The following is a 15,105-nucleotide window of genomic DNA, read 5'->3' as shown; positions in this document are numbered from 1 at the left end:
AAAAGAAACAACAGCTTTCCTTTCGGAAGGATCCCTCATTCAGGGTCTGATCCTAGCGCATACCTGTAAGCAGGGGTCATTTCATAGAAAAAGAGCTAGGGGAACTCATTAGCATAACTCATTAGCATATGCCACACCCCCTGACATCAGGGGCCCGGCGGTGGACCTGCAAGGCCAGCGGGAGTGCGAGGAAGCCCCGCCAAGGCCCTCCCTGGCCCCAGGCAGGCAGGGGTGGGGAGAGGCGGGGAGGAAGCAACTTACCCTCCCTCTTCTCCTGCCTCCTCCTGGCTGAATGAGGGCTGGAAGCGGGGTGGCCGGAAGCAGGGGCGGGGCTTCGTCATGTGCCCCGCCCCCCTGCACCTCACCCGGGGGAACTGCGTTCCCCCGCGTTCCCCCCTGAAATGACCTCTGCCTGTAAGTAGTCAGCTAGTGTGGTGTCAGACTAGTTCTGAGAGACCCTGGTTCAAATCCCCACTCTGCCACACATGCCTTCTGGGTGACTTTGGGCCAGCTGATCTCTTCCAGTCTAACCTACCTCACAGGGTTGTTGTGAGGCCAAAATGGAGGAGAAGGGAATGATGTAAACTTCTTTGGGCCTCCATTGGGGAGAAAGATGGGTTATAAATGAAATAACTTCACGTGGTGCAGAATGCTTGCAGCCAGGATGTTGACTGGAGTGGGCTGTAAAGACCACATCACTCCAGTCTTGGCCTGTCTACACCGACTCCCAGTCTGAATCTGGACACAGTCCAAGGTCCTGGTCTTCCAGTGTTCCCTCTAAGCTGAGTTAGTGTGAGCGAGCTCACAGTTTTTTAGCCTCCGGCTCACACACTTTTGTCTTAGCTCAGGAAGGATGGCTCCAGAGCAAACGAATTTATGCAGTAGCCAAACTCAGTAGCTCCGAAGGTAGAATTTTTGCTCACAGGACTCCACAGCTTAGAGGGAGCATTGCTCTTGACCTTTGAAGGCCTGCATAGCTTGGGATGGTAAAGGACTGCTGACTCCCTTCTGAACCCACCTGGCCACTGTGGTCACCTTCCGAGGCCCTGCTTTGGGTGTCTCCACGTTGCGAGGATAGGCAGGTGGCAACTAAGGGGAGGGTCTTCTTGGCCGTGGCACCACAACTCTCGAGCTCTCCTCTCCTGAATGAGACACGCCTGTCCCTTCCTGCCGCCATCTTCTGCCAGAGGGTGAAGCCTTGTTTTGTTTCTTCTGGCGTTCCCTCAATGGCCCCTCCCTGCCTATTGTTTTAAGTGTTGTTTTATGTGAATTTTAGCTCTGGCTTCAATTGTTCTCATGATGTGTTTCTGTTGGTTTTGATGGCTTTCAAGATTCGATTTTGTCATGGATGTTTTCAATTTGTTAGCTGCCTTGGTGGCCCTAGTGAGGGCAGAAAGGAGGGGGTGTACATTTTGTTAAATAGATACCAGGCCAGAGAAGGGGGGCCTGCTGCTGGCAACCAGCTGCCGGAATGGCAGGGAGAGAGTGGGGTGGGTCACTACAGCTTCTATAGTTATGAGAGCCAGTTTGGTGTAGTGGTTAAGTATGCAGACTCTAATCTGGGAGAACAGGGTTTGATTCCCCACTCCTCCACTTGCACCTGCTGGATGACCTTGGGCAAGCCATAGTTCTGACAAGAGCTGTCCTTGAAAAAAGAGCCGTTTCTGTCAAAGCTCTCTCAGCCCCACCTGCCTCACAGGGTGTCTGCTGTGGGGAGGGGAAGGGGAAGGAGTTTGTAAGCCGCTCTGAGACTCCCTTGGGTAGTGAAGGGCGGGGTATAAATCCAATCTCTTCTCTTCTTCTTCTTCTGTTGGTTCTGTTCTGGGTCTGATTTGGTCTCTCTTCTTGCCTAGTGTTCTCAGACCATTTCTACATGATAGTAAATATTTAAGCAACACTCCCCCCCTCCCCGTGGAGGAAAGTCATTATCACTTCCACAGCTAGTCTGCTGCAATGAGCACTACAGATAGCACTTCCTTCTGTTGCATTATCTTTACTTTGTGATCCACTTTCTGAACTGCCTACAACACTCCTCTGCCTTAGAGGGTTGGTGGTCTGCAGCGTTCTTGACCTCTGTAGTCCCTGCCCTGCCGCCTTCTCCTGTCTGGCTGCACTGCTTGATATCCCGTGAGCTCAGCGAGAAAGGCGGACTACAAATAAAGGCTCACAAAAGTAGTTTGCCTCATTCGAACTACTTGACCCCAAGTGGTTGCTGGTGCCACTGAGCTGTACGACGAGTGCTTGCGGCTTACCTCTGACTCAGCCGTCCCTTCTGCTCGTGGGGCAGCAGACGGAGTGTTGGGCCAGGATCTTCGAGCCTCCGTTGGGAATCCCCCCCTCTGCCTGGGAAGCCGGCCAGTCACAGACTCTCAGCCTGACCTACCTCCCAGGGCTGTTGTGAGGATAAGATGGAGGAAAGGAAAATGCTGTAGACACTTGTGAGTCCCCACTGGGGAGAAAAGTGGAACATAAGTGAAGAAATCAAATGATTGGTTGGCTTTGGTGGGCCTCGGGCTTGGCCAGCAAATGCCCAGGGATGTCTCTTCTCTTTTCCCAGAAGTGTCTTGGGCCACAAATGCCGCAATCAGGAGAAAGCGTTCCCTTGCATCTTTGGGGGATCTCCAGCCTTTCACCACCTGGGCTCCTGCTCCTTTTGCAGTTGTGCAGACAAGGGGTTTTGATGCATGGGGGGGGGGTTTCCGTGTGACATTGTCCTTAGCAATAAGCTAGGCGAGGGGTCCACAACCCTTCTGAGCCTGCTGCAGGCAGCTTTGGAATTCTGACACAGCGTGGTGGGCGCAGCCACAAAACAGCTGCTGCAGGAGGCGGGGCCAGCCACAAAGCGGAGGGTGCAGCTTCCCTTCAGTCACACAGCAAAGGTCTGTGTCCTACCTGTGGTGGCCACTGTGGCCAAAGCCAATCTTTTAAAAAGTCTGTACAGCCAATCAGAAGCCTTGCTGAGCAAAAGCCCCACGTGGCCTTGCCCACTTTCTAAAAACCCCTGGCGGGCACTGGGAAATGAGTCAGCGGGAGCCATGGTGCCCACGGGTGCCACCATGGGGGGTCCCTTCTCGGAAGGAGCACAGCCTCTCCTCTGGTGGCTCTCGTGGGCAGGGCGCTTCCAAGACCCTGTGGCCGGAACATCTCTGGGTGGGTTCATCTCAGTCCAAGGGCAGGTCATGTCAAAGCAGGCTGAAGCTTGTCCTGTGCAATAAGCCACAGACTACAGATCAAGCCCCGGTGCTGAAAGGACAGCTCCAGTCTTACCTGCCAAGCTGGGCTCTCCAGAGGGGGGCCACCATCCCCCCAGGAGGAAGGGAAGGTTCCTCCACTTCGTCATGGACACACAAGGCCCTCCATTTCCCTGCCCTAAAAATCCAAACCGTGCCTTGATATGTTTAACTTCTCCAGTTTGGTGTAGTGCTTAAGAGTGGCGGACTCTAATCTGGAGAGCCGGCTTTGATTCCCCACTCTTCCACATGAAGCCAGCTGGGTGACCTTGGGTCAGTCACAAGTTCTTCCAGAGCTGTTCTCTCAAGAGCAGTCCTCAAAAGAGCTCTCTTGGCCCCACCCACCTCGCAGGGTGTCCATTGTGGGGAGAGGAAGGGAAGGAGATTGTAAACTGCTCTGAAACTCCGAGTGAAGGGTGGGGTATAAATCTAATCTCTTCTTCTCATCCTCCCATTTTTCATCTGAGCTGAAGGCCGATCCCCAAACTGAGGGGAGGAGGAGAAGAAAAACTTTTCAGTTTAGAAAATGTGTGGCTAAGAATGAACAAGGGGGAGTTTTAGAAAAGTATGCATGAGATGGAGTATTTGTTAACAGGTCTGGGAGATTGGTGGGTCTCTAAATCTTTTAAATAAACAAGTTAAATAAAGTGCAGAAAGATGACCCAGAATATTAGAACCAGGGGCACCAAAATGCAGTGAATTTATTGGCAATAGTTTCAGGGCAGACAAAAGCCAAAAAAAAAATCATGCAGTGTATAATAACATGTAGCATTCACAGCCACAGGAAGTTATGGTAGCCGTTGGCTTAGGTTTTTGTTTTTTTCCTGTTTATTTTTATATCCTTTATTTATAGTCCGCCTTTCTCACTGAGACTCAAGGCAGATTACAGGATATAAAGCTGTGCAGTCAGACAGCATAAGGCAACCAGCGGACGATGCAATGGGACCAGGATTGCAGAATTAATGAACACTGCTGCTACCAACAGTGAACTCGGGCAAGGGTAGGCTCTAAACAATCCAGAAAGTGGATTACAGGGCATAAAACAAGTTGGTAAAGGCAGATGCCCTTGAAACAGGTAGGAGGGCTGGAGACCCTGAGTTACCTCCCCCTCTGAGGCCCATGCAGAAGAGCAGTTGGCGTGCGGAGCTAGGATCTGGGAGTCCTGGTTTGACTTGTCACTGTGCCCTGGAAGCTGGCTGGGTGATCTTGGGCCGGTCACACACCCTCCGCTGGTTGCGAGGATCAATTAGAGGGAAGCAAAACTATGTAAACTGCTTTGGGTCCCCACTGGGGAAGTAAGTCAATAAATCATTGTCTTGACCTGGAACCAAAGCGGCCTATTTTAGACCTAGATGAATCCAAGTGGGAACATAAGAACATAAGAGATGCCAATGTTGGATCAGGCCAAAGGCCCATCCAGTCCAACACTCTGTATCACACAGTGGCCAGAAATACCAGTGCCATCAGGAGGTCCAGCAGTGGGGCCAGGACATTAGAAGCCCTCCCACTGTTGACCCCCCCCCCAAGCACCAAGATGACAGAGAATCACTTGCCCCAGAGTCCCTATCTATACCTTGTGGCTAATAGCCACTGATGGTCCTCTGCTCCATATGCTTATCTAATTCCCTTTTGAAGCCGTCCATGCTTGTAGCCGCCACCACTTCATGTGGCAGTGAATTCCATGTGTTAATCACTCTTTGGGTGAAGAAGTACTTCCTTTTATCCGTTCTAACCCGACCGCTCTGCAGTTTCATGCCCACAAGTTCTTGTCTTGTGAGAAAGGGAGAAAAGTACCTCTTTCTCTACCTGCTCTTTCCCATGCATAATCTTATAAACCTCAATCATGTCACCCCTCAGTCGTCGTTTCTCCAAGCTAAAGAGCCCTAAGCGCCTTAACCTTTCCTCCTAGGGAAAGTGTTCCAACCCCTTTATCATTCGAGTCGCCCTTTTCTGCACTTTTTCCAAAGCTATAATATCCTTTTTAAGGTGTGGTGACCAGCTGATTGCCCTGCACGGATCTTCCTGTGTTTTCTATAATGGCCATCCAACTCTGCCTTTCCTTTTCTCCTTGGGATTCCCTTGACAAGGAGAATGTACAGACTTCCAACAGCCTAGAAGAAGGTGTTGATGTCACTGCCTACTGGTGGGGTGAGTGGACCAAATGGACGGCCTGCACCAGGACGTGTGGGGGAGGAGTCAAGTCCCAGGAGAGACACTGCCTCCGGCAGAGGTAACCTCGGCCTGAACGTGGAGAACTATGGGGAGAGTGCACAGCCTCAGGGTGGCCAGCTCTGGGCTGGAAAGGACCTTGGGGCTTGGAGGGCGGGGCTGGGGAGGGCGGGGCTTGGGGAGGGGAGGGGCCTCAGCCAAGTACAATGCCAGAGAGCCCACCCTGCTAAACAGCCATTTTCTTCAGGGGAACTGATACTGGCTGTCTGGAGGCCAACTGTCAGCAACCCTACACATCCCAGCCTTGCCTTCAGCTCTGTGTTCACCCCCACACACACACATCCAGGAGCCACTTGGACTGGCATCCTCGTGGCAGATTTTCTCTCCCCTCCAGCCGTGACATTCATCAGTACGCAACACTTGAAATTGAGCTATGATCAGAGAGCGAGCTTTCCATGATGGGGAACGTGCGTGTGTCAGATGTGTTTGCTTATGACTGATGACACGGCTATTTTATCACTGAGCGGGTAGCTCTCCAGGTGTTTGAGACCTAAAGAAACTGCTGCTGCTTGGAGCGGACGGCCCAGGGCTAGAGGGACCCAGATAAGGCACCTGGGCCTGTTTGCTGCTTCTTCCATTGTCTTTTGGGCATTGTGCCAGCCAGTCCATCTGCTGGAAGGCCCATGCGCAGCCCCACTAGCTCAGCCAGTCTTCTTCTTCTTCTTCTTCTTCTTCTTCTTCTTCTTCTTCTTCTTCTTCTTCTTCTTCTTCTTCTTCTTCTTCTTCTTCTTCTTCTTCTTCCTCTTCCTCTTCCTCTTCCTCTTCCTCCTCCTCCTCCTCTTCCTCTTCCTCTTCCTCTTCCTCTTCTTCCTCTTCTTCCTCCTCTTGTTCTTCCTCTTCCTCTTCTTCCTCTTCTTCCTCTTCCTCTTCTTCCTCTTCCTCCTCTTCTTCCTCTTCCTCTTTTTCCTCTTCTTCCTCCTCTTCTTCCTCTTCCTCTTTTTCCTCTTCTTCCTCTTTTTCTTCCTCTTCTTCCTCTTCTTCCTCTTCTTCCTCTTTCTCTTCTTCCTCTTCTTCCTCTTCCTCCTCTTCTTCCTCTTCTTCCTCTTCCTCTTCCTCTTCCTCCTTCTCCTCCTCCTCCTTCTCTTCCTCCTCTTCCTCCTCCTCTTCTTCCTCTTCCTCTTCTTCTTCCTCCTCTTCCTCTTATTCTTCCTCCTCTTCCTCTTCTTCTTCCTCCTCCTCCTCCCCCCCCCTCCTCCTCCTCCCCAGGCCTACACCCTTGTGGAGGAGAAGAGGGGGTGGACTGGGCATCCAGGCCAGCAGCATATCTGCCCCTGTGGGGCAGACTGCAGACTGGTGTTTTTGTTTGCAAAGTGCTGCCAAGTTACAGCCAACTTATGGTGACCCCCCCCCTCAAGGGGGTTTCAAGGCAAGAGACGTTCAGAGGTGGTTTGCCATGGCCTGCCCCTGCCTCACAGCCCTGGACTTCCTCAGTGGCTTCCCATCCCAGGACTGGCCGGGGCCAGCCCAGCTGAGCTTCTGAGGTCTGACCCGATCCGGCTAGCCTGGGCCATCCTGGTCAGGGCAACGTCGTTGGGAATGCCCTCACCCCCCAATCAATACATTCCTTAAAATATTTTAAATGGAATATTTGTAAATAGAAATGCTGATACATTATTATTCAACAGGAACCATGGTGAAAAAATGAATGTTGGTGCAGTTGTGCACTCCCCCCCCCCGTTTGAAATGATGTTTCCCTTCCTCTCTCTGTTCAGAAGGAAGGCAGTGACAGGGCTTGCTAACAAAACATGCACCGGGACATCCAAAAGATACCAGCTGTGCAAAGTCCAAGTAAGAATATTTTTGTTGTTGTTTTTATTGCGACTAAAATAAGAGTGGACCACAAAGGCAGGGCTGGCTTTGCTGGCGGAAGATTCGGAGAGGGAGGGGAACGGGAGTCCTGAGAAGAGAGGTGGGACCTTTGGGCATGCAGATGAATGAAACAGGAAGTGTTGTAGAAAAAGGACGGCTGGAGACCTCTTGTCATTAGAGGAAATATTTCAGATAGGAAGGAGGAGCTGTGCGAGTGGGAGGAAGAGGCATTAGGGGGAATCCAGCAGTTTGCCACTGGGGCATGTGCGTCAAAGTTGAACAGTCGTTGTTTTATATTTGTTGAAACAAATACCCAATAAAAAGAAATGGAAACGAATTGCTAGGATCCGGAGAGGCCCATACCAAGCACTTTGGATACAGTCAGGATGGCGGAGGGGGGCAGGCGGGGGCGATTATGTTTCCCTTCCAGCAGCCCTTCCTCCTTCTTCCTCCTCATGGCATGCCCTCCTGGGAGGTAGCCTACCTCTGAGGGGTGGGAGGGGCACATTCACGCCGGGCTCTTTGGATCCTGGACATCAGCTGCACACTGGCACACAACGAAATTGTGGCGTCCGTGTCGCAGCCTGATTGCCCTGGGGTCTCGGTCACTCTCTCAGGATCGCTGTTCTCCATTATTTGGAGTTTTGCTCTTTGGAAGGAAGGCTAATGTGAAAGACTGAAATGGGTAGCCGGAATGCATTGGGAGTCCCTCCCGCCTTTCTTTCATTTGGCTGTTGGTCTCTTCTTCGTTTCCAGCAGTGCCCTCCAAACGGAAGGAGCTTCCGAGAAGAGCAATGCTCATCGTTCAACTCGCATGTGTATAACGGACGGACGTATCAATGGAAACCTTTATATCCTGGTAAACAAGAAGGCCTTTCTTGTGTGGTTTTGACAACACAAAGCCAATTTTTTTAAAAAGAGTTTGAAATGAATAGTACTCTGTGTTGCTTCTTCTTATGAAATTTGATCTGAGTCAGCAGGGATGCCACCCACCGTCTTTCCCTCACCCAGAAGAGGGTTTTGCAAGATACAGCAGCTTTTTGGGAGGGGTATGTGGATGTTATTACTAAATAGGGCCGGGCTGTGTCAGTTTGCCTGTCAAAATTAGCAATTTTGGCAGAAGGACTTTCCCCCAAAGGCTTGTGTCATTTTTCATCTTTTTCTTTCATTCAGTTGTTCACATACATGTAAGTGTGACCCTCTGTAATTAGAGTGACTGGGGTCGCAATGTGTAGGGGAAAGTGATGTTGCCAAATTATGACGTTTGCCTGTGCATAATGCCCCCTTCAGCCTGAGGCGAGGATTACAGTCCGGAGAATTCTTCTCTGGTTGAGTTTATGAAGAGCCCTTCCCAATACCACTGCCACCTTCCCTCCTTCCCTCCTTCCCTCCTTCCTTCCCTCCTTCCCTCCTTCCCTCCTTCCTTCCCTCCTTCCCTCCCTCCCTCCTTCCTTCCTTCCTTCCTTCCTGCTTCAGCAGGCGGAATGTCCCTGGAGGCTTTTGAGTGCGCCGCCTCAGTTTAAAGAAGGGGAAGGGGAGCTGGGCTTGGAGTTTGAGAGAGAACATTTGGGGTCCCAGGGGTAAGGCTGAGGGAGATTTTTGGATCCTGTTGTGTTCCTGCGATGGGAGCAAAACGGGGTTTCTGAATTTGGAATTGGGTTGGGGGGGGACCCCCTTCTTTCTGACTTTTCGGGGAAATTCCAAAATAAAGCTGGGTGGGTGGACTTTTCCCATCACTTGTGGGGAGTAGGTTTACTCCCCATCCCAGTGAGGCCCTTGGGTGGATTTCTTCATGTAATTCCATAACGTTCGAAGGTCAGACCATGTGGATTGGTCTACAAACCCATGGAGTCCATTCTTCCCCCTGGGTTAGGCAACCAACTGCATGCAGGGCTTGCTGCCAAAGCCAGCAAAAGCCTCCCCCTCCCCAGACGTTTGTTCCATGCAACCAGGGCCGGCCCCAGCTTATTTTGCACCCTAGGCAAGGATCCCTTCTGGCGTCTCCCCCCGCCCCGTGCGCCCACCAATTTTCAAAAATAAATGCATTTTAGGAAGTACGGGGCCGGGTTCAGTTTGGTGCCCCTAAGGGCCGTCCCGCTCTAGGCGATTGCCTAGTTCGCCTAGTGAGTGAGCCGGCCCTGCATGCAACTGATATTCAGAAGTCCACTGAAGGTTCTTCTTGGCTATCAGGGTTTGATAGGTCTGTTATCCGAGAATGGTCGATACTTGCTTCTGTGGGGAAAAGGGGATGCTCTGCATTCAGGGACACCTTTGATAGTGAGGCCAAAGCCTGACCCCCCCTCCCCAGGGAGCCCACAGTGTGGAAGCCCTTTTTCTGCACACACCCCACTCACCATCACTGTGGGTCTTTCTCCAGTGATGTCTAATCAGTGACGCCTTGTGTGTGATGAGCTATGCAACACTGTCTATCCTTCTCTCATCAGATGACTATGTTCACATCTCCAGCAAGCCCTGCGACCTCCACTGCACAACCGTTGATGGTCAAAGGCAACTCATGATCCTAGCCCGGGACGGGACGTCTTGTAAATACTCTGATTTCCGAGGGGTTTGCGTGTCTGGAAAATGTGAGGTTGTTAAACATTATAGCAACCTTATTGAAAGTCGAATTTTTGAAATTGTCACGGCTGCCTCCTTTGCCTGGCCCTCAATACTCTATTCACACTGTTTTGTAGCCCATTGGGTGTGACGGAATCCTGTTCTCTACCCACACGCTGGATAAATGTGGTGTCTGCCAAGGGAACGGGAGCAGCTGTACCCATGTGACCGGGAGTTACAGAAAGGGAAATTCACACCTTGGTAAGACTTCAGGTGACTCCTTTTTGTCCATGTTCTGGGAATGGCTGCTGGAAGATACATTCATGGGCGAAAGCTGGTGCCGAAGCTGAATATGTACCTGGCATCCCTCCTGGTGTCCAGCATTCTGTATGTCAGACACAGACATGGCATCCAGGTAGGAGGCAACACATAAAGCCCTGATGCTCTGGGCTTCTGGTGTGCATGTGCCCTCTGGAGAACAGGACAGTGTTGCCAACCTCCATGTGGGGCCTGGAGATCTCCCAGAATTACAGTTGATCTCCAGACTACAGAGATTAGTTGCCCTGGAGAAAATGGCTGCTTTGGAGATTGGACACTATGGCATTCTAGAGCTCTGAGGGACCCCACCCTTCCCAGACCCCACCCTTCCCAGACCCCACCCCCCAAATCTCCAGGAGTTTCCCAACTCAGAGCAAGCAATCCTGCTGCACAGTACCTGGATCTGGTGTCCTGGAGCTACTTAAGCTAGAAACCTGGAATTTACTCCGCATTTGAATGGAAACAAATTTGCATTCCCATCGCCCTCCTTGGCCATGAGAAGAAGATTAATCAATGCAAAATGTCTGAACTGGTTGCCACCTCTAAAAGAAACACATCTCCCCCGTGGGGGCCCCCCCCATATTTATAGAATTGTTTCTGGCCAAAACGTCAGGCTCCAGAGCACCTTCTGGCCCAGGGATGCTGGGATTGGGCTGCTGTTGTCGCTGCCATTTCATTCACGAATGCAGTTTTTTGCAGGCTACTCTCTGGTGACTCACATTCCTACCGGAGCAAGGGACATCCAAATAGTGGAACGGAAAAAATCAGCGGATGTTTTGGGTGTGTATGATGCCTGTGGGGGGACCAATGTGAATGCGCCTCAAAAATGTGCTTGCTGTATAACGTATTCAAAGGGTGGCTCAAGCGGTTAAGACGCTGAACTGCAGGCTGTGGAAGGTCGGTAGTTCAGCGGTTCGAGACCCGACTGTGCCGCATGACGGAGTGAGCTCCCGTCTCTAGTCCCAGCTCCTGCCGACCTAGCAGTTCGAAAGCAAGAAATTGCAAGTAGATAAATAGGTACCACTTCGGTGGGAAGGTAACAGCGTTCCGTGCGCCTCGGTGTTTAGTCATGCCGGCCACATGACCACGGAAACATCTTCGGACAGCGCTGGCTCCTCGGCTTTGAAACGGAGATGAGCACCGCAACCCTAGAGTCGGATTCGACGGGCTTTCGAGCAAGGGGAACCTTTACCTATAACGTATTCACTCCAATCCAGGGTGTGAAATTCGGTCTTGCCACTGCCTCTTCCACTTCCCAGTCCCCTCGGCTACCTGGCCCAAACTCTCCCAGCATCCAGAAGGATGTGCCCCTTCCCTGCCAACAGCTAAAGGCCCTCTTAGCCCTGGGCCCTGTGGGAGGCTTCCCCCCCCCCAAGTCTTCTGTTTCAGTGGCCTGTCCTTCCCCGGTTTCCTCTCCCGCTCCTTCCGCAAGGCCTCAGCTCCTCAGGCCCCTGCCTGCTTGGTCCTTTCCCCATCAGCTTCTCTGCCTCTGCCCCCCCCCCCGGCTTGCTCCCTGTACCACTTCCCAGGCCATAGCCAGCCCTCGTCCTTGCCTGTCCTTGCCTCCTCTTGTTGCAGTCGCAGACCACTCTTCCGAGTTCCCTGGGAGGTTTTTCTTTCTGTTCCCTCAGGGCTTGACAGCTCGCCCTTGCTAAGCCCTGTTCTGAGAAGACAGAATCTCCTCAAACTTTCCCTGAATATAACACAGGTTTCTCCCCACTGTGGGGAGGGGAACTGCCTTCTACTGAATCAGACCCCCCCTCCGTCCATCAAGGACAGTATTGTCTGCTCAGGCTGGCAGTGGCTCTCCAGGGTCTCAGGCAGGGAAGGATCTTTCCCATCACCTTCTGCCTGGTCCTTTTGAATGGGAGATGACGGGGACTGGACCAGTGTTTCCTCTTAGCTGTGGAGTCTTGTGAGCAAAAGTTCTACTCTGTGAGCTCCTGGCATTGAAGTTGTGAGCGAGCGATTTGGCTACTGCATAAATGAGTTTGCTCTGGAGCAATGCTCCCTCTAAGTTGTGGAGCCCTGTGAGCAAAAATTCTACTTTGCGAGCTACCAGCATTGAAGTTGTGAGCAGGCAGGTGATTTGGCTACTGCATCAATTAGTTTGCTCTGGACTGGAGCCCATCCTTCCTGGGCTAAGACAAAAATGTGTGAGCCGGAGGGTAAAAAACAGTGAGCTCGCTCACGCTAACTCAGCTTAGAGGGAACTCTGCTCTGGAGCCATCCTTCCTGAGCTAAGACAAAAATGTGTGAGCCGGAGGCTAAAAAACTGTGAGCTAGCTCACACTAACTCAGCTTAGAGGGGACACTGGACTGGACCCGGGACCTTCTGCATGCCAAGCAGAGGTTCTCCTACTGAGTCACGGCCGCACCCTATTGACTCATGGGCTGTAGGTGACGGGCAGGTAATCATATGTTGATAGCCAGCTATGCCTCTCCCAGGTCGATTATTTTTGTAATTTTTTGTAATTAATTTAAATCAAGTAAGTAAATAAATAAATCCATAAAGAGGGAGGACTCAGTGTTAAGGTAAGGTATATGTATCGGCAAACCTCAGGTTTCCAGAAAAATATGAAAACTTAAAAATGGGAAGGCTAAGAAACCAAACCAAAACATACATCTCACCCGAGTGAAAGTGACATCTGCACATGTGTCTATCTCATTGGGGGAGGAGAACTTCGGGTAGTATTTCTGGTTGCCTGCCCGACAATGGTGCTTTGCAACGGGAGGAAGCAAGTGGGGAAGGAGGGAAGCAGGGGTTGAGTGAGGAAGCAGGGGAGGAGAAATGATTGGGGCTGCAAGGAGGAGGAGAGCCAGCCCAAGGCAGGGTGAGGAAGCAGGGAACAGGCGGCGGAGCAGCCAGGTGGCAGGGGGGGGAGGGGCTCGGGGGGGGGGGGGGGGGCAGAGTGAAGATGGAGCAGAGGAAGGACAGTCAAGTGGGACTGAAGCAAAAGGAGGGGAAGTGATGGCCAGAGGGGAAAGGAATGGGATTCCTTTTGGGGGGCCCCTCCTGCCTACGATATTTCAGTGTGTAGCAGCAGCGAGGGTGCCCTTCAGCAGGTTCGCCGGGTGCTTTCCTTTCACTTCCCAGTCCATGATCTTTGAGAGGACCATTTTCCTTCTCTCTCTGCTTATTCATTTACAGCTGTTGCCGATGAAGCTGGCTATTATTTCTTCAATGGGAATTACAGAGTAGATAGCCCCAAAAACTTCAACATTGCAGGGACCGTCTTCAAATACAGGAGGCCGATGGACATTTATGAGACAGGCATAGAATATATTGTCGCACAAGGGCCAACCAACCAGGGCCTAAACATAATGGTAAGTGTGGATTTTTGTACCCATACAGACAACTCATGTGCAGCTCGCTCCCCATGAGTGAGTTTTATGTGCCCTGTTGGTGCATTCCCCCCCCCCCATGGAGCTGGTGAGCACAGTGTGCTTGTGTGTGTGTGTGTGTGTGTGTGTAAAAGGTGAGGCTGTGACCAAATTCTCAGGTCCCTGCACGCCTGCATTTTAGTTTTTTTTAAAAAAGTCAACCAGAGGTCCTGCAGTTTCATAAGAGCAAGCTGAATGTTGTCATTGCAGGATAGCAACCATGAGATCACAAAGTGTGCCTTTTAGCGAAAACTCAACTCTGGAGGCTTCTAAAGAACTTCCCTCTGTTCAGATATATGAGTACTCAGAGCCAGACTCAACCACTGTCAGCAAGCTGCCATAGGGTGTTGTGTTACATTGTGTCCGTTGGATTGTGCACTGTCCCTTCCCCCCCCTGTGCCTTCCTGTGTAGGTGTTTACTTTCTTTGGCTTGCTACTTCTGCGGAACTGCTCAAGGTCATGCAGCTGGAGGTGGGATGGAGTTATGGCGTTGCTTTGCTTGTTATGTGTCCAAAGCCTGAGAACTGTACTTGTGTTTATGTTGTAGAACCATGGTGTTCCCAAGGAATTGGGCGCTCATTTCATCTACATTCCCGCCAGCGGGAATTGGGCTCATTGGTCCTAACCTGGTTCAAGTTCCTTTATTATGTTCCCCTTTGAGGTCTGTAGTTATTCTTAACAATGCTTGTGTTCCTGATCTAACCATTGCTTATTAATAAATTTGACTTTGTTCTGCAAACGTGGGTTTATTTGAATGCGTGGGGAATCGGACAACCACTCACCTTGGGCGCCACTCTTGATTCCACATGTCTCTTCTAGTCCCTTCACAGTTTCCCAGCTCTTTCCCCACCCTCCTCGTCATTCACTTTCCCAGGTCCCAGTGGTTTTGCTCTGCCACAGCCTTGCATCCTCATTGTCCAATATTGTCCCATGACCTGTGCTCAGCTAAAGGGTACCAATGTCTCTTCCTGCCTTGTATGTCAGGAACTCCCTGCCGGGGCATCACTGTGGTGCCACCTCTTTCTTCTTCCAGATCTTCAAAATCCAGCCTGGAGCTTAAACCCTTCACCCTTGACTGAAACGAGGCCTAAGCAGCTGCCTGGTGGTAGTCACCCCTTGCTTCTCGTGCCTCAACTATTCTTCCACACCCTTGGTTATTTTCTGTGCCAAAATTGGTGTGTGGGTGGGAGGTGTAGTGGTTGGAGTGTCAGACTAGGATCTGGGAGACCCAAGTTTGAATCCCCACTCTGCTGCAAGGAGTTTTTATCACCTCTCTTTTCCCCACCCCCTGACCGGCTCAGGCCAGGTCAAAGAGGCTTTTCCTGGAAATCTCCAGGTATCTCCTTCCTGAAGACTCTCTCGCATGTAACACCTCCAAACCTCTGTTCCCTGCTTGGGGAAGGGATGAGATCTTGACCTACCCATTATCTCTCCTGCCAGATCTATTAGCATTTATATGAAGATGGGCTGAAGTGCATCTGGAAAGCAATTGTGAAGACTTCTCTCCTTCTCCTGCCTGTTCTCTACCCAGAGGAAAGGAGGGGGGGAACCCCTTTAAAACGCACAGTGGAGGTTTTGC

At 51.3% G+C, this 15,105-nt stretch overlaps 1 protein-coding gene across 1 annotated transcript in view; it reads left to right on the top strand.

Annotated features, from left to right (window-relative positions):
- Positions 1–15,105, top strand: part of ADAMTSL2 (ADAMTS like 2) — a 92,410-nt gene that overhangs the window by 4,821 nt on the left and 72,484 nt on the right. Inside the window, exons 2-8 of the mRNA XM_015406737.1 lie at positions 5,318–5,460; positions 7,172–7,247; positions 8,025–8,127; positions 9,713–9,858; positions 9,962–10,085; positions 10,842–10,922; positions 13,294–13,469. Coding sequence (XP_015262223.1) covers positions 5,318–5,460; positions 7,172–7,247; positions 8,025–8,127; positions 9,713–9,858; positions 9,962–10,085; positions 10,842–10,922; positions 13,294–13,469 — 849 coding nt within the window. The remainder of the gene's footprint in view (positions 1–5,317; positions 5,461–7,171; positions 7,248–8,024; positions 8,128–9,712; positions 9,859–9,961; positions 10,086–10,841; positions 10,923–13,293; positions 13,470–15,105) is intronic.

Source organism: Gekko japonicus, unplaced genomic scaffold, assembly GCF_001447785.1.
Source record: "Gekko japonicus isolate JY-2015 unplaced genomic scaffold, Gekko_japonicus_V1.1 scaffold427, whole genome shotgun sequence".
Lineage (NCBI taxonomy): Eukaryota > Metazoa > Chordata > Lepidosauria > Squamata > Gekkonidae > Gekko > Gekko japonicus.
Note: the sequence above shows the minus strand (reverse complement) of the source record. Positions and strands in the feature narration are given on the sequence as shown.